Consider the following 23,457-nt stretch of genomic DNA (forward strand, 5'->3'; position numbering starts at 1 on the left):
ACCTAACATAGGCTTGTCTTTTTCTCGGTTGCTAGATCTCAAATGTATGGACAATTTATATGGGAGGAACTGACCTATCAGAGCAGCATCTGAGACATGTAGCACCACCGTAATCCAAAGACTTCATGTGGGAATTTAGCGTCCCAGTTCAACGTTTCAAAGGCTGCAGAGTCCGTGTGAATCTGTTCCTGTGACTTGTGGAGCTATTAAGACACTTGATGCTCAGAGTGTTTCCTTTTTGGCAGCTACCTGCAACATATATGAGCATGAAATGTCCGTGTTTTCAACCAGATGATAGCTGTTTTTTTGTTTTTTTAAGTTACTTTTCATTAGACTTCTAGTGTTCTTGACGGTGATAACTCTGACTCTTTATTGACTGAATGTTTAGGTTTTGTTTCAGATTCCCATGTTACTTTTGTTTTTCCGCTCTAACATTGAGACAGACGTTAGCAGTTAAAGAATTTAGTTCAAGACATTTTGTAGCTGATTGTGTACTGTACATCGGCAGCTTTTATGCAAGGTTACTATAGTACATTGATGTCTTATTTAGATTGGAAGTACATGTACACACTGTACATACATGTACATACTGTACAGCTGTACTTTTTAATCACAACAATCCCAGATTGGTCTCAAAGCAGAGCGCAGAAGAATTTCTTCTCCCTGAAGGGGTTCTCTGAGGTGGGCACGGGGCTGATCAGGGGGTCGTCACAGGAGTGTGCGTCGCAGTATGCCATCAGGTCCGCCGCTGCCTTTGATACCTGGAGGGGAGGAGGATCATGAACATGATTACAGTATACTGTTTTCAACCCATAGTCCAGTACACAAATTAAGTAAAGTTAATTCTTTGATTTCATTAATCTATCAGTGTCTGGTCAGAGGTCGTGGTGTATTTAGAGACCGCAAGAATTTTCTGAAGTTCTCCACTAGGAAACTTTTGTGATATTGAAAAGCCAACAGTTTCCCCCCTAAATGAGGACAATCATAGAGGTTTTTACATATTGGAAACCCTCATATTGGTTGTCTTTGTATTCTGAAGTATATCTATGATATCTTTGTATGTTCATACAGTACTGTATGTACGTACAATGTTTTTTATTTCTTTGTCCTTCTGTCACGTTTTCAGTTCTACTTTCTCAGGTGTTGGATGTACTATATGTAAAGGTGTTTATTTAACTGCAGACTGTGAACACTAACAGTGTGTACAGGGTCACACAGATACACTCTGTCTCTATGACCCTCATGAAAACCATTAGTGTATTGTCTTACAGCTGTGGTAATGATGGGTATCATTTGCCATTTGGTTCCCTCAGTTTTCTTTTGAACTCTGCTTGTTAGAACATCTTTCTCTCAGCATGTGTCTGCATCAAATGGCAAATGTGTTCAGTCCATTGTTTCTGTCTGAGGTCCATGCATTGTATGGAGTGTGTAGTTGTAATAATATTTCATAATGACAGTCTCCATTCACAACCCCTTTACACAGGGGTTCGAGCCTTAGTCTGAACATTTTATTGATTGATTGATTGATTTATGTATCATGATACAGCAGGGAACACTAGAGTCTGAGCTCAAAATACAGAATCAATAACAGCAGAAAACTGAATCTGAGTGGAAAGTATGGGCATCAGTACATATATATTTGGATTCACTAATACTTTTACAGTTATAATTGCTTAATTAAAGGTGGGTTTGAGTATGAAATGTGTGAATATATAAAAATAAAAAAAATCTAATCTTTCTTAGTCTTGCATAGCCAGACCTATCTCCATACCTTGTTTTAACGCTGGAGAAAATAAATTTTATCTAAACTGAATCCTCATTTAGTCTTGTTTAATTTATGGATTTCTATCGAAAACGATTTAAAGGCCGGTACTATAATCAGTCTTGCTAAGTCTTGGAGTAAAGATAAGGATGCATCCTCTGCAAAAAAGAGACTCCATTTTTCTGAACACGACTACAGGTTCAAACTTTGACAGCAGCTGAAAATCGCCTCTAAAACATGATATTATCAGCATTATATATAAGTTTGTCCCCTACTTCATTTTTACACTGGTGGATCGTTCTTTTTAAAGAGACAAGGTGCCTCTGTGAGGTGTTTGTGATGCCATTAGCAACATGACAGAAGCCAATACCATTTGGAAACTCTCCAAACGGAAGCATTGACTTTAAGTGCATTTGAGAAGGTCACCAGTGCTTCTCTTCACCTGCAAACCAATGTGCATAATGAAAGTTTGTCAAAATCCTTTCAGCTTTGATTTGAAGCTTTAAGTGTACAAAAGAGGGTCGACTGAAATATCAAACTTTGTCTTTTTTAATCTGAGGGCAGGTTTAGTGTGTGCAGCAGTATTAATAATTTAACACCAATGTGGGGGTGTTATTATGACTCATGATTTGTATGGACATGTACTTGACCTACTGCGACACATAAGGTTACAGTGTAATATCTGGACTTGTATCTAAAAAAATTGATTTTATTTAGCTTTTCAGAAACTCAAATTAAGATTGAAAATATTATTTAAGATTGAAAGTGCTATTTGATCCACTGTATTGTGTTGTTTTCATTAATTGCTTCTATTTGCCCCTTTGTGTTTTAGCGCATTACACTATCATGATTCATATCTGAATGTGAGGCGTCCAGCTCGTCTTACCTTTATCCTGCAGAAACTAGCCTCTATCTTCAGTTGCTCCACCAGCTTCCTGGCTTGGCCGACACTCATGGTGCTGTTCACTGGGGTGTCTCCTTTCATCCTGGCCACAAACACAGCAACAATTAAACTTCATGGATTTGAATCGGATGGAAATACATGCCTTTATATCCTAAAAACACAATACTTCACTTTGACTCAATGTATTCCTAAAAAATTTAAAATGTATAAATAATGTTTATAGTTAGGATTGACATTTCTTATTTACACAGCTAGGTTCATTGATAACAAAATTTGCTTTTTGATACCATTCAAGGCGGTTAACCAAATGAACTATGTGTGTGAACTAAGAGTTTAAGACATATATGCTATATAGCACCATTATGTTATATATGATGAAAGTTATGCTCAAATTATAGTATTTTATTGCTTATTTATAGATTTTGGCAGCTTTGGCTGAAAAGCAAGCATGAATCCAGTCAGTCTCCGGTGATGAAGTGTAAATATCAGTCAATATTGTGTCATAGAATTGGCACAGCTGCTACATTATGTCATCTTATATGGCAATATAACTGTGACAACAAAAGCACGCATGTATATTTTATCAATGCAAACAAGACATATAAACTGGGCCAAATGCTCAGATTTATTCACCATGGCCCACAGACTCTCCCACTACGAGCAAGAAAAACCACAGAAATATCAAATGTAGAATGAAATAAGCACTGCAGCCATACAGATATTTATGAAACGATGAATAAATATCCATATGTGCGAAACAAATGTGTCACAGATGGAAAAGGAATCAAGCAGGATGGACTGTCAATGGGGGGGAAAGCAGAGCAGCAGAGGAGCGAATGTATTTGAACCATTCTGGACCTTTCCCCATTGTCTTTTTCCTTCTCCCTCCATCCTCCCCCCTTTCCTCCTTACCCGTATTATATTCCTCTTCAGGTGCAATCTTCCCCCCTCTTCTCTCTCCTTTTTCCTCTCTTTTTCTGCCTCTCTGTTTCCCTCTGTAAGCTTGTGTTTGGTGGTATCAGTGTAGCCGGACCCCACCCCTCACAGACAACAGCCTGGATGGTACCCTGCTCTGTACAGTCCAGTGCACTGCAATCCTGCCACAATGAGCACTAGATTTGTGGTGGATGGATAGGCTCAGCCCCTCTGCAGTGAATGGTACTTGCCAGACGGAGGGAGGGGGAAGCCATTGGTGAGGGTTTTCTTATGAGGGTGGATCGTACCATATCTGTGCTTATAGGAAATTGGGGCCAACTGGAATCTCTCAGGTTTCAATCTCTGACATGAAACAGGATGGTCTATGTAGTGTGTGGTTTAGGTTTTTTAGTACTAAAATATTATAAAGCGCTTGGGATGTGAACTCCAGAGCCCTGAATCATTATGTGTCTCTGTGCCTCTTGTGATGCCCACCCTCTCCTCTGTTGCTATGGGGACTGCTGCAGTCTGGTCTAGTGGTTTACATCACAGTTTCGATTGTGACATTTCTGCTGGTATTTAAATGTGACTGTATGTGCTACAGAAGAAAGGAATATCTGATGTATCGCATATTTGAAAAATAGAGAGAAAAATTGAAATGTCCGGGAAGAAAAAGCACACTAGATTAGACACATTTTTGTGTTTAGCCTGGCTCTTATGACGCTCTCAGACCAAAGACCCTGTGGAGGAAAGAGCTCCATTAGCACTACGCCCACAGCAGCTCTTAACGCTATTTGAATAAATAGCATTCCTTTGTTTTTACACAAATAAAAATGCAGCTTGTTTTACAAAAGTACACTGCAGTAAAGCTGACACATCTTCTACGTCGTGGAGATTCATAGGATACTCAAGCAGACAAGCTGGAAACCGGCATCACGCAGCTGAAGTCTCTAAAACTACCCGACGCCATCTTTGCTAAGCTAGCGCTTCCTCGGCTTTAATGGCGCGGTGGTTATGTCCCTCACTTGTCTTTTACGGCGGCGACCTATCTTGTAGTTTTATTATCTCTGGTACCGAGGAGGCAGTTTCGCGTTCTTGCAAATTTGTCCTTCGTGCTTGCCGTCGTAAATGCCAGAGAGAGGCCTAAATGTTCATAGAATGAAAGAACGTGTTTGAACGCACAGTTGTGGCTTTGTGTTTGGTGGTGAGTTTTATGAAAGATTTTATGAGAAATGTTTGTACATCTCTTGTTCAACATCATCATTATTCTGAAATGTAACATCATCTTAGAGTAACAAGAAGAGTATGCCAGAATCACAACAAGGTGACGTAACAAATGTAAACTATAGATATAGTCCGTTTATTTCTCTTTTCTCATTTCTCTCTCTTCTCTTTTGTATAGTTCTGTAATGCTGGGTGTAGCTCACCACTGCAACTCCTGTGGCTTTTAATAAAAGATGAAAAAAAGAAAGAAAAGAAAACAGAAACATGCAATGTATTTGTGCATGTTAGAAGTGCAGATGAAAGGGAAATTGTAATGAATTCATGTCCATGTAAGATGGTGATGAGAATGAACTTTTCCAGCTTGGTGTAAACAGCAGAGAGCAAAGATTTGTCCAGACTCTTTATTGATCTCAGCGTTTTGCTTTTTATTGTGTTGAAATGACAGGTTTGACTCTTGTTTACCCTGTCAGGGATTGCTGATGAACTTCATGAGGGCAGAGTGAGCAGCAATTGGCTTGGATTTATAAACTGCGGCTGCAGTTTAAGGACTCCATCTGCTGGATGATGCTGGCAGCTTTGTCTGCATAACTGATCTGCAAATACCACAGCCACAACAAGCCTGCTCCCAATGAACCAGCCGAGAGATATGTAAACCCCCAGCTTCTTCTGAGGTAAATAATAAAATCTATTTAATAATAAGAATTATAAATTGATTTACAGTAACAATAGACAGTAAAAACAAAACGACAATACAATTTAAAGAAGGCAATCAAGTATAAAACCCATGTGAATCAAATGAACATCTCATCTTCTTTCTGGAGCAAATCTCTTTGAGATGAAATGTCACATTTTCTTGAATTATGGTGAAATATCAGTATTGGGTTCGAGCAGTAAACAAGCTTTTCAGGGAAAATGAACAAGTGCCAAATCAAGTACATAGCATTACTAAGACTGTATTGTTAAGATGAGCTAACCCCATATTTCAATGCCTTAATATTAATGCTATCACACAATATTAAATGGTCATATTGTGTTTATATTTACTAAAAACATAAACATAGAGAAAAAAAATCTAGTCCCCATGGCAGAATTCGCTCTCTTGTCACAGTGTAAAGTCTGGAAAAAAAAGTAAGTGGACCTTCAATGACTTTTTTTTCCAATGTCAAGAATGAATTTTCATGTTAACATTTATAAACAGATTTAAACCCACCTATGAATGATTTGCACGTGTGTATAAACTATTAATAAATGTTTTATTACGCACCTGAAAAACTACAAACACTGCGTGTGTGCATGATAGGTGTTTGTGAGTATGGAGGAGGTAGTGTGTGTGTGTGTGTGTGTGTGTGTGTGTGTGTGTGTCTGTCTGTCTGTCTGTCTGTCTGTCTGTCTGTCTGTCTGTCTGTCTGTGTGTGTGTGTCTGTGTCTAAACTCTCTGTATTTTGTAACTCAGACACACCAAAGCGCCTATAAGAATAATATACAAATACGATAGGTGACAAATTATATAGAATATATAGAATATAAAAATGTAAGTCTCTAATAATTGTTTTTTAATACATGAAGGAAACTACCTAAGACATACCATTACAGATGATTATGAATATGTTATATTTACGTTTTATTCATCATTTCCTGTTAATACGTCAGTTGTGGATGCTTCATAGAAGGAGTTATAGTTCTGAACAAAGACATTAACAGCTAATTCAAAAAGTCTTTATTTCTGCTTACAACTAAGTTACAGTGTATTATATTTCCATGACTTGCAGAAAGGTAAATGCTTTCCATTCTGTTTATGTACAATATACTATATATATACCCCAGTATCTCAGTTTCTAAATGAGATGAGAGCATATAAAATAATAATGATTTCTCCCAGAAAAATAACTTCAGGATTGTTTTTTTTGTCATGTATTTTTCTGCAGAGCAGGTTGATCTACTGCAGCAAATTCTAAACTGGTTTCAGGCAACACGTCTGCTGTTTAAACCTGCATTTTAATTAAGCTGGGACTTGGCAACATTGCCTGTAATTTGAGGACCAGTTTTAATCCTTATGAACTATTTTTTTTTTTGGTCCTGGCACAAACTCTGAAAAACAGTGACAGCAGGTACAAACCAGTACTTGACTGCAAGGGCTGTGTCTAAAGCGCTCACCAGATGGTCCACGAGAGCTCCTGTTTCATCTCTGCAGGTTGCACTCTGTTGTAATTAGTGTGGGTGCATGCCATCCAGCAAATAAGTCATTTAATAATACGCTGCCTGAATGATGATAATGTCACAGTTAAAAGTGTATATGGTGAAGCGGTGCACAAGTGAGCTATGGAAACTTATTTATTATACAGATACAAGGAAAGTAATTCCAAAATACAAAATGCTTCAATACAGCAATGCTTTCAGCAAAGAACATAGTTTGAATTTCAACTATTACATCACTTGTATGTTTAATTATATATTATGCTATAAATATGACAATTAACTAATTTATTTTTACTTAATGAATCATCCTTAATTAAGTTGAACTTAATTACTGTCGTGGCACACAGGAGCCTTCAAGTCTGGAGACCTCAAAGCTGAGAAACAGTCTCAGTTGATTTCTCACTCACTTGTTTAAAAAAGTAAGTTTTAGTCTGTGACGAGAATATAAACTTGTAAATATAGATGTCATAAAATGAATGGAAGTAAGAATGAGACCATAAAGCTGTCTTGATATCAGATCATCATTGCCCTCTCACACACACACAAACTGCTATTTCATATAAAACGTGCATGACCCGGCCGATGCATTGTTGACATTTGGATTTGAATCCGTGCAGCAGATAGAGCAGCTCTCTGCCTCGAGGTTGATGTCGATAAATATTGAAACGATGCTGGTAAATGATTTTCATTTCAACCCATTTGGGCCATTGACTCTATGATTGGACGATGTTTCAAGCTCAACGGTAACCGTGGTGTTGATATTGAAGAACAAAATGCACGATGCATTATCTGTCTGACTCTGAGCGTTAATGTCCGATGACTAGGGGCTTTTTAACACGGCTGCTGCATCTAAATGTTCTCCAGAATCGAACATGGCCTATGCAGCCATAACCACAGTAAAACGCCCACAGTAATAACCACTGGGCGATGTGCTACAGGCAATCATGCAGCAGCAGCTGATGAGCTATTGTGTAAAATGCACTTTGATTGTCCAGTGGACTGATGATGACTGATTTCTTTTTTACAAATGCAAAGTAGTGAATGAGTAATTTACACCAGATCTCTATATACTGTAATGGGGTGACAACAGATTGGAATGCAGGTGTGTGCCAACAAAACATTACTATTTAAACATTCAGGACGATCTTCACTGAGTAATATGTCAGTAAATGTGATATTATATTTAATGTATGTCATCGCTGCAGATAGTGTGAAGATTTTCCTTATCGTGTCAAAAAAAATGTCATCTTTCATTATACTTGCTGTTGCAAATTAGTGCCATATGAACAGTCATTGACTCACTTATTCAATGTACACTATAGCTACCTATGACCTGCTTGTTAAGCTAACATTGCATATCAGCACAGTGGTGCTCTGAGCTAAATGCTAATGTCAACGACAATGCCAACACTGATGTTCCGCAGGTCATATTTACCATCTTCGCCATCTTGGTTAACGTCTTAGCATGCTAATGCTTGCTAATTAGCACTAAACATAGTATAGCTGAGGCTGATGGGAATGTCATTAGTTAAATATTTGGTCATAAACTAAAGTATTGTTATGATTTTAGGATTTTTGTATTGGACAAATTTAAATTTTGACCTGATGATGGTGCTAGAAGAAAAGTGAAATTATCACCAAACTTATTAGGATTCATCCTGAGGGGAACATGAACGTGTGGACAAAGTATCACAGCAATCTATCCAACAGTTGTTGGGACACTTCAATCTTAACCACAAGTGTGAACCTTACAGTGGCCCGAGGGGAAAAGCCAGATCCTTTGGGGACCACGACTGTCTGTTCCATCCAATAGTCGTTAAGATATTTCAGTCTGGACCAAAGTGGTGGACAGATCGCCCCTAGCATGGAAAACTTGGGATTACCACTTGCACTCAGTTTTTCAAGTCAGAGATTGAGGATTCATTATGAAATACCAGTTACATACAGTCAGTACTTCACTGCCCCACACTGAATGCTTTTTATTTGCAGTAGTTATTGCCATGCAGACAGTGAGTTTGTTTTAACCTCTCTCACCAATCGATCCGCCCCCGGGTGCAGCTCTGAATCCCAAACCAGCTCTTATGTAATGATGAGCAAAGCAGATCTGGGTGGGGTGATCATCTGAATCATCAATCGCAATTGGCCGCTTGTATTGACAGTAATGTAACTGCTCAATACTTTCCAAATAGGCACTCCTGACTTCATTCAGAGAGTGCTGGTTAAGAGTGCATGGTTTCATTGGATGTTTGAGTTCACGGAAGCTTTTGGCGCACTCACAGAAAATATGGCAACAAATGAAAACAACACATACTCCCAAAAATGTATTTCTCATGTTTTTTTTAATGAAAAGAGCCAGTTCCAGTGTGTTTTCTAGAAATTGACATGGAGAACAACTTCACAATCCAGCCATCAGGTTTTTGTACTGCACACTTTGGGATGCTATTAAGGTAACATTATCATATTCAGCTATAACCAACAAAAGAGAAGACAAGACAGCAATTAAATCACTTGATGGGGAATCTTCAGTCATATCACCAACACAGGAACCAGATTAACCAGAGCTGCTGCTAATCAAACATGTAAGAAATGGAAGACAAAGTACATGTGTGAACCGAGGTTGTCACTCACTGTCCAGAGGAAACCTCCACAAAAGACCTTTCAGACCTTTGTATACAACTTGTGTGGCTATGTATTGCACAACTGCTCTACCTGGATAGGAGTCATGCCAACAAAGTATAGTCACATCTAAACCAATGATCAGTTTCCACACACATCACTTTTCCTGTCATCTACGTCCTTGTTGTGCCATGGGGGTAGACGCTGCTGCTGTCAAAACCTTTTGTACTGGTTACTTTCTAAACCCCAAAACGTCTAACCTTCATCCCTCTCTGATAACTTGTACGGAGGGCCTGTGTATATTTGAGATAATAATCTCGACACTGGCTGACTTGTTAGCTACTGATTCTCTGAAGCGTACATCAGTGTAACTCCACTTGACTTTTTGCATATTATTTTGTGCCACAGAATAGATGCATGTTTTTTTGGACTCATATGTCTGAGATCTACTCAAGATTCTCAAAGATTATAAACCCCAAAGCCCGTGTACAGTAAGATATATTGTGTTGTATAAAGACAATTAAACCAGGTCCACATGTATTCTAAATGCAGTTTACCCCTAATTCATGGATGTGTGTATAACTTTGTCTGTATTACTGACATTGTAATGTGCATTATTGTTGTTCAGTGTTAATTTTGTCTACCAGTTCTATTTTAAAAGTACTTGACATCACATCATAACGTGACATCAACTACATACACTGTATATAGATGCTACTGAATATTTTTGCCATTTACACTAAGGAATTACTGCTGGCAGGTCGGTCAAAAAACAATAATGACAAGAAGAACTGAAACATATGCAGGTTGTGAATGTCTGTTAAAATGTGCAGATTTGTATCACAATAATGTTAATATGCACAGAAAAATCCACTTGACAGGAACATGTCTCTGCAATGCAGGTTTTGTGCATTAATGAGATGTGTGTATGTCTAAAAAAAAAGCCATGCTAGCGGCTTAAGAACAGCAGTGGTTTTAGCTAAATGCTAATGTCAACATCCGAACATGCTCACAGTGACAATGCTAGCATGTTGATGTTTAGCTGGTATATGTTTAACATCTTTGTTTACCGTGTTAGCATGCTAACATTTTAAACACAACGTACGACTGAGGCTCGTAGGAATGACTTTAGTTGTACAGGTATTTGGCCATAAACCAAACTGACCTGCAGATGACCACTAGATGAAAAGTCATGGGATTCAAGTTTTACAAATCCTCTTCTGGGTACCCTGAATGCAAATTTTCATGACAATCCATCTAATAGTTGTTGAGATATTTCAGAAAGTGTGGACTGACCTACTGACCAACATTGCCTTCCCTAGAGCCCCGTGGATAGCATGGCTAAATAATAATCAGAAATATTTTGATCATATTATGAATTAAAACATAAAGCAGAATTTAATATGCTGCACATTTCAACACTGCAGCTTTGATTATACAGCAACATGTGATACAAATAAGCCTCTTGTCAAAAACTTCAGTTCCAGGATTTATGTTTCAGCTCAACAGTCTTTTGAGGACAGTGAGTCTAGATTGGTATCTAATATGTTGGACATTTTTATCACATGCAGTAACTAAAGTCATAATCATAAAACTATAACCCGGACGAGATTTCTGCCAAAATAAACACTGTTGCAGAAAAAGCATCATCACAGTTTTATTGAACCACAGTGAGCAAAGAGATGGGCTTACTGCTACATTTTACTGTCTCTTCTCTCTCTATCATGGTCGTTAAGGAAGACCAACAGGAACAGCTACAGATCCTACGGTTGTGCACACGGTCGCTCTGAGATTAATACACTGCACCGAGGCAGCACAATGAAGCCTGGATTGAATTGGAACAATGCAAGCAGGGCCTCCGTATTCAAGCCCACTATGTATCAGCCACCTTTAGCGATATTCACCGCTTTGCATTGGCTAAATGTGACGTACAAATAAAAGTCTTTGTGATATAGCAGCATCGTATTAGTCACAGTGCATGAAGGTAAAAACATTGTCTAGATACAAGGACCAGTTACTACAATATGAAAATATTACATTTGCTTAAGAGAAACAATCCATTATGAAAAGGAAGAGGGCGACAGAAGAGCATCACAGGTTAGATAACAGGAGTTTTTGGGTCTCTGGAGGAGGCAGGGCGGCGGGGTGAAACAGCACAGCATTACTTTGATAGTCATACCTGAAGAGTTCTTACCCCCGTTAGGATGGAAGGAGGTGATCTGCTTTTTTCTTGAATCATCTCATCATCCTATCAATCAATATCCTTAAATTCAATATTTGGTGCAGGAAATAACACAGGAAAGAAATGAACAATAAAGTACAAACAGGAATAATTACGTTCCCACAAATAAGCAATGCACGGATACACAGCGTTCTCAAAAGGGTATCATACACACAGTAACAACTTTCCTCTTTTCAAGTGCAAAACACAGAAGATTTGTACACACACTGACACTCACAGAGACACTGGCCCAGTTTCAGTTTGTATGAATTAAAGAGAAAATGTTCAGTTTCCTTCCCCGTGTCTCTCGAGTACAAACAACTGAGGTCAGTATTGACTCAACTGCACAGCAGGTCCATATTATTGGAATTAAAGAAACCGCTTCGACAGCCATCTTGCATATAAAGTCTGTATAAAAATCAAGGAGCAGTAGCAACAGGCCCTTCTTCAAAGGTTAATACCACACCTACTGTGAGCTGAGCTGGAGAGACTGGAGGAGCGAACAGCATGTTTGGTTGAAGTCTCTCCAGCTGAAATAAAGGCGAGAGGTAAAAACAGGAATACGGTATGTTGACCCACGTTTACTGAGGTCTGATAACAGTGAAACTGTAATGCTGAAACGCAAAGCACGGCTGAAGATCCTTATTGTCACTGCGGAGTTGGAAGATGTCATTCTGCCCGAAGGGCCTTTCATACAAAAACAAAGGTCCATGTAAAAAACTGTAAATACACAGTTACAGTATGTGTGCATACTGAACATGATGACTGTAGAAAAATATATAGCCTATATCAAAGTCACTTAGCCAGAAAATAAATCCAACAAGCAAAATTCAGGATCATTTTACAAATGACAATACCAGAGGACCAAATTACACAAGGCTATACTGAAGGCATTTTGGTTGTAGAAAGTTGAAACTGGGCATTTTGTTCATTACGAGTTAAAATCTGGAAAAGGGGCGAGTGGAATTTGTTTAAAATATTACACAAATTAAAAAAAAACGAACAAAACTTGTGAACTCTGGTGTTAATGTTTATATTCAGTCACATATACTCGTATTTTGATTTGTTTGGGTTTTTGTGGACACACAAGCTAGTACTCTACTTTCCCTCTTTAACCTAATGTGCTGCAAATGATCTTTAATCAATAATAGAGTGTGCTGAATCCCTGGACTATCAGAGTCCCCGGGCGTCCCTGTCAGACTGCACAACTGTTTATTTATAAGAGAATAATAAGAGCCCCCTCTTCCTACACCCTTGCAAAAGGGAACTTTCTTTACAAGTAAGAGTCATATATGACTCAGTTTAACAGCAAGAATTCTTTTTTGCTAATGTGTAGGTCATAAATGACTGTATATATTAACAGCGTGTTATCAAAAAATCAAAAAATGTGCATGGCATCAGTTTAGAAAATGTGCAAAATAATGGTCATTGTTGGCCAACAAATTAGAAAACATCAGTTCTCCACTGATCACTGCTTCTTCCCATGAAGTGAATTAACTGATATTATATGGAGTTTTAACAGGAAGCTACAATTGATTCATGAGAAACTTGTGGGGAAAGAAATTTTGTACCTGTTCGTAAAAAGAAGATACCAATTTTTCATATCTTTCCATGTCCAGTGGTGTTTATCTGCTAAGCCCAATACAGTGGAAGAGTTCACAGTGAATCAGGTAACCTTCTCTAATCAAACCGAAGCCTTCATAATAAACATAATGCATAGTCATGAGGGTCACACTTGAGAAGTTCAGTAAGGAGAATAAGGCAAAAGAACAGTTAGGGAGTAACAACAGACATCGACTAATCAGCTAAGACATCACCATCTCTAAAAAAAACACGGATGTCTTTTGACTCCTTCACAAAAGTATTAAAATAACTAACTATGAAGTAGATTTGGCTTTCAGAGTGTTCATGACTTTTTATGTAAGAAATGATACATTTTTCAAATTGGTACTTGGTTGTCTGTACCTTTCTGGTACTGTGGGAAATAACTAACCTGTAATCTGCCACAGGACGTTAAAGCAAGAAAAGCAAGTCAAGATCAAAGCAATCAAGAGTTACAAAATAAAAGCATTTTTTTTCGGCATAACACATAATGAATCATTTGGCTCTATGTTCCAAACCAGACGGGTTAAGCAGGATGTTGAATGTTGCCTCTTTACTGTTACTGTGTCGTCTCCAATAAATCAAACTACCATGTGCTCTTTACATTTTAAGGATAATCTGCCTGTGCACAATGACAGGACTGTTTCATGCTAAACATCAAACAAGTTTTTTTTTTTTTACATCATAAAAAATGAATTAAAAAATGAATTATGCATTTCTCTTATGAATTAACCACAAAATAAATGGTCCACAGTTGGAGAAGGTCTGTTTTAAAGCACATTATTACAGCAGGAAGATACCTGCCAACCCACAACTCTGGTCAAATAGGCTGTAAATCATAGTAAAATCTCTGAAAGTACTGTTGAATTGTGGTTTCAGCTCTGCTGTAAATGTGTTTCTGATGGGCTTATTTCAGTGTATTAACCTGCATATCAAGATGTATTTTCTATTCACACACATTAACACTGTGTTACTGACAGCTGTACTTGTATTATATTATTACTCCAACCCTGTGAGCACCTCACTCAGGAGAGAATACTTTTTGTTTGCTAATATACAGGCGGCTCCACTGAAATAAAACCATTCTTACAAATTTCCATGAGCTGTTTGTCCCTTTTGTGACACGTTTCTCAGGTTAATGCTACTCAATGCTACCTACAAGGTCCATGCCGCTCTATTGCACAGTTCTCAAATAGGAAAAAAACCCCATAGACATGATAATATTGACCAAAAACTGAGGTCTGTGTGACAGATTCTTCTCATCCTTGTGATAATTTAGTTGGTGATAATGAAACAAATGCATGGGAAGTAAAGTGCATCGTAATAACCTGTGTGTTGCTACATGTGGTGGAAACATTATCGTGGCGTTGTAGATGAAGTAGGACATTACCAGTGAACCCTTTCCCGTTCTGCATGCAGTTATGATCAACGGCAACAGAGTCACTTGTGTTTCTGTGTGTGGCTGTCAATGTAAACGATGGGAACAAAAAGGAAGAGACTTCAGAAAAAAAGACATGAGATATCTGAGAGTGATGTTAGGTCTATACAAAATATTGGCACATTATTTTATAAACAGCATACTGGATGATGATCATGTTGTCTAAGAGTTACTACTTAAACAGATGAAGCATCCAGTCTTTTGCCTCATGTTTCACAGTATTAAAAGTGCACTAATTGCCAAACACGCCACCAATTTCCAATTGTAATATTTCTCATCATGTCTCTCTTCCAAGATGTGCTGCACTCTTTCTTGACACTCACTAATGCCACTTTAATTTCTCTAGTTTCTCTCTTGTCTTACACACTCCTGACCCCTGACCTTTCTCACACCTGTGTCTCCACGCCGTTAAGTTTAGGCATTAGGATACGAGGAGTCACCCCAGAGTTGAGGTCCCTCTCGAACTCCAAAAGCTGGCCCATGAAGTTTAGATTCGGGGACACCACTGGACGACGACTCCGCACGTATTTGTAGGCATCTGTCATTGTCATGAGGGTGTGCTTCATAAGGTAGGCGATGACAATGGTTGCAGAACGGGACACGCCTGCCTGGCAGTGTACCAACACCCCCTGTCCACTCTGATATGCCTCCTCTGTGGATGAGAACAACAAAACAGATTAGCTCAATTTGCTGAATTAAAGAAGTAAAAATTGACGTAACGCCGCATGCTGGCCAGCTGTGAGCATCTGTATGTATATATATGGTATCATCACTGTCATTAAAACGTACAACTAACTAGTACGACTTATGATGATTATTACTTCATAAATAAAGAATTAAGCCCATTTTCATTCAGGGCTCCATAAAACAAACATTGATTACTGTATTTTAAACTATAATTTGGCATCCACCAAGAGTCCTCGGCATTTCATTCCATATACCACCTTTTTTGATAAAAACAAAACAAAAGTTCTGCCAGTCACTAAAGAGACTTGTCTGAAGGTGAGTCTCTTCTACCACAGTGTGGTAGCTGGTTCAGGAATTATCTTCAGAGACAGTAACACAATAGACAGTGCCACAGATTTGAAAAAAACTGTCAATGCAATTCTTTCTCTTTTTTGAGTAAAAATCATCATAGAAAAAAATCTGGTTACCAGGTAACAGTTACAGTTGAACACAGACCACTGACAGTATGTAGATGTCCTATTGGCCAGCATAGTCCCATAATTATTTATTATCTCCGTATCTGCAATTTACTTGTCCTTAAAATGTCCTTAATCACTCATTACATATTACTCACTGAAAAATAAATTACTGTACTAATTAAACAGCAAAATCATAATAGTAGTAATAAAACATTACTTGTTACATTACTCTTGCTACTCACTCTACAACATCCCATACACACACTCACAAATACAACAATATATCAGAGGTGGGACTCTCACCAATGAACTCAAAAACCTCCTCAAAGTACTGTCGAAGATTTTGCTTGCTGTTATCAGTGGCTGGCAGTCTTTTGTAGCGCAGCCCAGAGTTGACGTGGTAGAGGGGCAGGTGTGTGGTCACGTTGACCACGTAGCCGATGTTGAGGCGCAGCAGCAGGTCCAGGTCCTCGGCATCTCTCTCGTTACCCAAAAATAAGAAGGGCAGGATGGGGCTGACGACGGCATTCTCTGCATCAGGAGTCATCACAGACTCATCGGACAGAGAAGCCGGCAATGAAGAAGAAAGCGGCAGGGAAAGGTGCACTGGAAGAAAAGGAGACAGAGAGAAAATGTGTAGAGACATCGCTTTCTGTGTGTGAAGGCAGTTATATTAGAGTTTAAACTGCTGCCACAGAGCAACAAATGACAAGATTGATACTTGTACTTGTACATGTACAGGGTGACAAAAAGCTGTAAAAGAGGTCTGACCATTAGCACTTGGATTATTTTATAACTTAAATGAAACACCTTGCTGAGGAGCTAGATGTTCCCAAACATGGGTGCATCTGCTAAAAACACAGCAAAAGCATTTAACACATCAAGGGAAACGGGCTCAGGTAAATTGTAAGATATTCTTACTTCTGCTGTTCTCCTCATCTTGCTCTCTGTTCAGGGAGTTGAGGGCCAGGTGAAGTGACTGAGCCGAAGGCAGAGAATGTCCTCCCTCCCTGTCTCTCTGCCAGGGTTTGGGTTTGATGAGTGTGCTAGGGGCGGACGGTGGAGGTGAAAAGGACACAGGTGACGGCGGGGAGGCAGAGCGGGGAGAGGGGGAACGTGGATATGCTGCATCTCCGTCTTGCTCGGAACCATCGCCCATTCCTGTATCTTCGGCTTTATTCAAGAGCCTCTTCAGCGAGTTCCGGCCATCGTCATACCCAGATCCTGACCTGTAGCCCATAAAATCAAGGGCAGCCATTTTTCCCTGCTGAAGCCGCCGTCGGCCTGCATGGTCTGTTAGCTGAGGCTGTGCATATTCCTGGAGGTTTTGACAGTCCAAGGGGACAAGGCCTGTTCCGTTACCGCCATTTTGAGCCTGGCTTGCACAGGTCTTCCCGACTCCTATTCCCATCCCAGCACAGTTATTCTTTTGGGCTTTGGAATGGGTCATCTTCTTGGCCAGTTCTTCAGGCCAGATAGTTCGCACGCTGTAGTCATCATCATCAGCTTGGAACATACCCATTGGGTGAGCTGCTCCAATGCCTCTTCCTGGGGGTTTGCCTCGGCGAGGGTTAAATGTCACCACTATGGGGTCGCTGCTGCAGTAGCTGCAGGTGGAGCTGCCTGTCTGAGAGGCTTTGGGGTTGCAGCCTGTGACGCAGCTCTGTATTGCCCGGAGAGGGGCCGAGGAGGACAGCGGGGTACAGGGCAGGCATCCCCCTACCAGTTTTTTGCGAAGGAAAGCAGGACTCTCAAAATTTCCAGTCTCAGCAGAGCAGGAGGCACAGCGGAGAGGTTTGAACAAGTTTGCTCGGCAGTCAGACACAGTGCTGTTAGAAGAGGAGGTGTTGGAGGTGGAGGCGGTGGAGAGACACCCACCCAGATTTCTCAGGCCCATTTCTTTGCCTCCTCTCTTCACTGCTCCGACATTGTGAACACAGGAAAATGAGGTGGAAGAGCTTCCTCCACCTCCTTGGCAGCCAGCAGAGTGTCCCTTACACCCTCTGCATCTTACCAACCTCCAGCAGCCGCAGCTGAATGGGTGGGCGCAGTCGATGGTGCAGGTGTGGTCAGGGCTGGGGAACCCTCCGACGTTGGAAGAGCAGGGGGAGAGGGGGAGACCATGAAGAATGTGAGGGCGGTGATCCCTGGTGCGGGATGGGTGCGGCTGGCTGAGTTGTTGAAAAGAGATTGGGACATGGGTGGATTGGGAGGGAGGGGATGAGGGATAGTTGGAGTTTAGGATGGCGGCATGGGGCACAGGCACGGAGTTGTGGTGGTAGGGCAGGCTGTGACTATTATGGCTTTGATGGACAGTTCCCAGTTTGGAATTCTTCTTGTGACCTAGAGAGGGAAATTCCTGGTCGCTTCTGTTAAGAAAACTAGTATTCTCCTTTTCCTTTTCACTCCTGAACCTATGCTGCTGTGCCTGAGCGGGGACGAATTGTAAGACACCTCCGGGGGAAGATGACAGCTGACTGTGGCGACTTCGCTGTGACTTGTGTTCGGCTCCACCTGGCCTCCCTGGAGTGCCAATTTTTCTCTCACATTGTCCTTGATCCAACTGTGAAGAGGCACATTTCGCTCTACCACCTTTCACACTTCCGCTGCGCCCTAACGAGTTGCTTAATCCTCCACGTCCTCCTTTGTCCACTGTCACCCTGATATCAATAGTATGTGTGTGGGAGGGCAGCCGTGGGCCGAGAGTTACTGTGCCATTGCTATGGCAGTGACTAGGGATGTGTCTGACACCTGCTGGGATGACAGGTTGGTCGGCCTTGAATTTCTGCGCACGGGAGGATCTGCGCTTGCATTCCAGAGTCAGAGATTTACAGGCAGGTGAATAGAAATGCGACTGAGACGTGTGGAGATGAGGAGGATGGGCGACTTGTCCATTGGAAGAGGCTGATATTTGAGAGGAGTGCTGCGGGATGGTTTGTGGGGAAGCCTCACAGAGGGCTAAATTTTTAGGGCGCTGAATGACCACTATGCGCTCATCAAGAGGGAGGGGAGGCATCTGGGTTTATGCGAAGCTGTCCAATGAAGAGGGAGAGAGAGAGAAAGAGAGTAGTCAGGAAATGAGTGAACACTGAAGATGTGGGGCACACTTTATGTTCCATCAGTTTAGACACAAACAGAACATGCTCATGCAAACTTATGTACATGCAGCTATGAAATATTTATATCATACAATGCATACGCATAATTGTGTTTTTTCTATTGATATAGTTACTATGTATGTTACTATAATATTGTATAATTACATTTAAAACGAATGAAGGTCAATTATTTGTGAAATGTAAAGTAAAACCCCAAATCCACCACAAGAAAGACGACACATGTTGACAACCACAATAGTCTTTTATGTTTCGCATATTTTTGCAAGTCATCTCTAAGGTGTCTTTTGCATACCAAAACATACCAAGAACAAATACAAAACCAACAACCAACATCTCTACTTTGACCATTAACATGTCACACATATCATATTTCCTTTCAAATTTGCAGCAAATGAAAGGAGAAATTACATAAAGAGAATATCCCTGAGGTGCATGTTTGATTTGAATGGATAACACTGAAGTGATTAGTTCTTGCCAAATCCATTGAAACATGCACATCACAGTCTGTTACCTGCTTATACCAGGGCCACTTTCCCAGGAATTTAATGCTCATCTATTTATAGGATATTAATTTATAGGAGTGTAAATATAAACTGTTTCCCAGTAATATCATGACCATTAGGGTATAAAATTCAAAATCCAAAGAGTGTGTACCTGTTTGCTGTTAGCAGCATATAATCCCAACTAATCCTGATGGCATTGAGGCTTCTTAAAAGCTCAGTCACAAAAGCTGCATCAAATGAGCTGCAACAACCTTCATCCCTCTGATGAGTCCTCATTCTTAACAAGACACATTCAGTCACGTGAAATAATAAGCCAGGCCAAGTCATGGCTGATGGTAAAAATAGCTAAATATACTGTAAAACATAGCTGGACTGGGCATGTTCACTGCTCTCAATGTACTGCGAGGTGCACTATATAATGAATGCCTTATGTCTGAACTAAAAGCCATATATGTGAATGCTCCTGTGATGTGTACAGTTTATTTTTATGCATTACTTAAATTTGACAAAAATTGTATTGCTTTGCTGTTTTTGCACCGCTTTGTTGCAACAAAACAACACGGTGATTCTCAGAATTAACTACTAGCTCAGTGGGATTCTTCACTTTAAAGATTGGTTAATGCTGGAGAGCCATGTGATTATCTGTAATGAAACACTTCCTGCTCCCAGCCATCTAGCCTTTTCATCCTGCCTCTGGAATAAACTAAATTAACCGAATCCTTTGGGCCAATTAGGAATGAGCATTTTGTCCAGGCCATGGTATAAACAGAAGGTCACCACATACACAACAATACAACTCAGCTGGAGAGAAAGCTTTCTCCCCATGACACAGCAAAAAGAGATTAACTGGCTGTAGTTTATAAATATGCACTTTGTAATAAAATACACGAGGAAGAGTTTTTGTATCATTACATTTCCTGTATGATTAATGTTATTAATAACAGGTTGGTAAAGTTCCTACATGACTTTTGACTTTTTTATATTCATTCAGTACATTCATTATAAGGCTGCTCTCAAACATTAAGATGAAATATTATCAAAGTGAAAAATCCACCCTCTGATACACACACTGTTAAATACAATCAGTCTGAGATGTTCCGTGCACCCAGGAGTTGTTTGGTTGATGAAGTGCTTTAATTTACTTTTTGCCACACTAGCGGCATGGCTGTAGGGGTGGTTATGCAGGTCGGTTGGGAGGATGTTAGCATGCTAATGTTAGCATTAAACTCAAAGCACAGCTGAGGCTGACAAAGTTCTGTTTGAAGGAGAACAAGAGATTTCCCAGTGGAGAAAAAGACGTGACAAGTATGCAGTCTGTTTGGCATGCTAGTCAGTTGGTGTTGGTGTAAAGTGCTGAGTCTAGAAATTGATTGATCTGGGAGTGATTGCGATTGGCTGACAGCATGAATTGTTGTACTTTGGTGATCCCTTAACTTTTCATCCAGCACCTTCATCAGATCAAACTTTTATTGTCCAATACTTTATTTATGACTATATACCTGCAAAACTGACATTCTCATCAACCTCATCTGTACTTTTTTTTCATGCTAGTGATTTCTAGCCATGCAAATATTTTCTATTTTATTTGCCCAGGACTTGAGAGATCCATCATTTCTGCCGTCACCCAGTTGAATGGAATTTCATTTGTGGTCCTCACAGCAATTTAAAAAGGACCTTTAAGCCGTTCTCCAAAGACCTCACTGTGAATAATTTCCATTGGAACTAGTTTCTACCGAAGAAATAGTCCCAATGGAAACGATTGACATGATATGTTCCGTTGTCTCCACCTCTATTGCATTGGGATGGAGGCAGAAACTTCAGCGATAGATATCTCAAAACCTTGACAAGTAAAACAAAATCTATGTGCATGGCTAGATACCACTAGGGTAAGTGAGAATATATGTTTTTTGGCATTTACATAGAGCCACAATAGCTGAGGTGGAGATGCACCAACCCACACAAGCTATCCTGTAATTGCGTCGTACATCACTTATAGCTGTTTTTAAACAGTGTTTGTTAAGGTGGATTTTCATTTTAAACTGAAGCTCTTCAAGCCATATTTATCAAGAATCTCTCAGAGAGTGGAAGACCAAAGAGTTCAAAGGGGGGGACTGGGAGGAACGGATACTGAGGACAACACTGGCTGACAGAAACAAAGTGGGTAGAGAGAAAATACATGGGGACAGATTATAACGTGACACTGTAAACCACAGACTACAGGGGAGGAAGGAACACGTCAAAACACTCTGGGGATGCCTTCAGTCCCAACACAACACAGATACCGACCCATAGAGAAAGCAAACCACGCTCCAGTGTCCCCATGCTTATATCCACGCACAGAGTCTGGTGACGGTATCCTCATCTTTTTTTTTTTTCCTTTTTCAGCCTTGCCTGTGGTGGAGGGGGTGGGGGTTACATTGACCCAGTTTTATCATGGTGGAAGTCACTATCACTCTGATCACTTTTCTCTCACACACTGTAAACTGCAGGCTGGCTAGTGGCCTTTTCACTCACTCATAGTCATAGCTTCAGCAGACAGTAAGGGCCACAGAGAGAGAAGGAAAATACTAAAAGAAAGCACAACAGTGGTGCCTCTTGAAATCCCACTGCTACATGTTGACGTGATACAACATTACTCCATCTGATGGGCTAGTGTCAATAAAAGTTTCTGTGTTGGCAACATTACTACATACAGTCAAACCTGCAGCAGGATTTAAATGTGTGTGTCTCAACCTCCCCCCACCCCACATTGGGAACAACTGGACCAAACTACCTAACTGTATATCCAGTAGTCACAACCAACAGTAAAATGCTACTTACAGTACACATTGGTGCATCAGTATTAACTATTAACTATATTAACACATCAGTCACACAGAACATTTTTCTGTACGAGTACTTTTACTTTTGATACTTAAGTACATTTGCTGACAATACTTTTGTACTTTTACTTAAGTAGATTTTGAATTCAGTTGTTCATGTAATTTTGGTAATTGTAATTGGTACATTTATTTAAGTAGTTTAAGGTTTGGTTTCTTCCTCCACCAGTGGTCGTGTTAGTTGTGGGGATCTGATTCTGCAGGACCTTTGGTTTAAGACAATTAAAATATTGACAGAAGTCAGAATTCAAATATCCTGTCATCTCTTTTCACTTGTTCTCTGGTCCTGAGGACGCAGTGCTGCCAAGGGGCAGTTAGTGACAGGATTCACCTGTGAGAATAAAACTGTGAAATGATGCGGGCACTGTTGATTAGGAGGTTAATAGAAATTGTGTTTAATTAACTGTGTTTATGTGAAATCCCTCCAGTTGGTTGGTCCTAATTAATCTGCCTTTCTAATGCATTAATGGAATCTGATGAAAGGCTGTAAGCTACCTGCTCTGCCAGCATACAGCACAAGAGTACTGAGTGTTGTGTGTGTTTTAGCCTCCTCAATCTGCTTCACTTGGAAGTTACAGCCAAGCAGTACTTGTTTGATGCTTGTCAAATGAGGAAACTGTTGCTTGCATTATCAAAGAAACAGACTTGTTCAGTTTTTGATTTGACAGTTTCATTATTGTCCCATTGTTAAGAGCTTCAATTGGCAGATCCCAGAGCTGAGGTGGCAGCCAGTCTGACAGCTAACACAACAGAGAGACAAAAGGAATTAGCTCATCGCTGACTTAGAAATTGTTAATAAAAAGAGGGGCCATAATTTTATGGCCAAAATGTCTCAGGGGTCCGGGGCCATCAGACAATCTGTATATATAACAGTGTAAATGTGTAATATTGTAGACTATATGGTCAGGCTGCAACCGGGTGCAATAATAAACT

General features: G+C 40.0%; 1 protein-coding gene across 1 annotated transcript; it reads right to left on the minus strand.

Moving 5' to 3' along the window:
- Nucleotides 1-632: 632 nt before the first annotated feature.
- LOC139295506 (uncharacterized) lies at nt 633-19,039 on the minus strand. The gene is made up of 5 exons (XM_070917700.1): nt 16,945-19,039; nt 16,327-16,629; nt 15,269-15,530; nt 2,649-2,748; nt 633-761 (listed from the first exon to the last, which is right to left on the minus strand). The coding sequence occupies exons 1-5, from the start codon at nt 19,037-19,039 to the stop codon at nt 633-635; spliced, it is 2,889 nt and encodes a 962-aa protein (XP_070773801.1).
- Nucleotides 19,040-23,457: the final 4,418 nt, after the last annotated feature.

This window comes from Enoplosus armatus, chromosome 13, assembly GCF_043641665.1.
Source record: "Enoplosus armatus isolate fEnoArm2 chromosome 13, fEnoArm2.hap1, whole genome shotgun sequence".
NCBI lineage: Eukaryota > Metazoa > Chordata > Actinopteri > Centrarchiformes > Enoplosidae > Enoplosus > Enoplosus armatus.

Excerpts from the sequence above, each read along its gene's own strand:
- LOC139295506 (XM_070917700.1), bottom strand. The coding sequence starts at position 19,039 with ATGCCTCCCCTCCCTCTTGATGAGCGCATAGTGGTCATTCAGCGCCCT. Across the intron at positions 16,630-16,944 it reads AGATGAGGAGAACAGCAGAA|TGCACCTTTCCCTGCCGCTT; the intron begins GTAAGAATATCT and ends CTTTTCTTCCAG. Across the intron at positions 15,531-16,326 it reads GGAGGTTTTTGAGTTCATTG|AGGAGGCATATCAGAGTGGA; the intron begins GTGAGAGTCCCA and ends TCTCATCCACAG.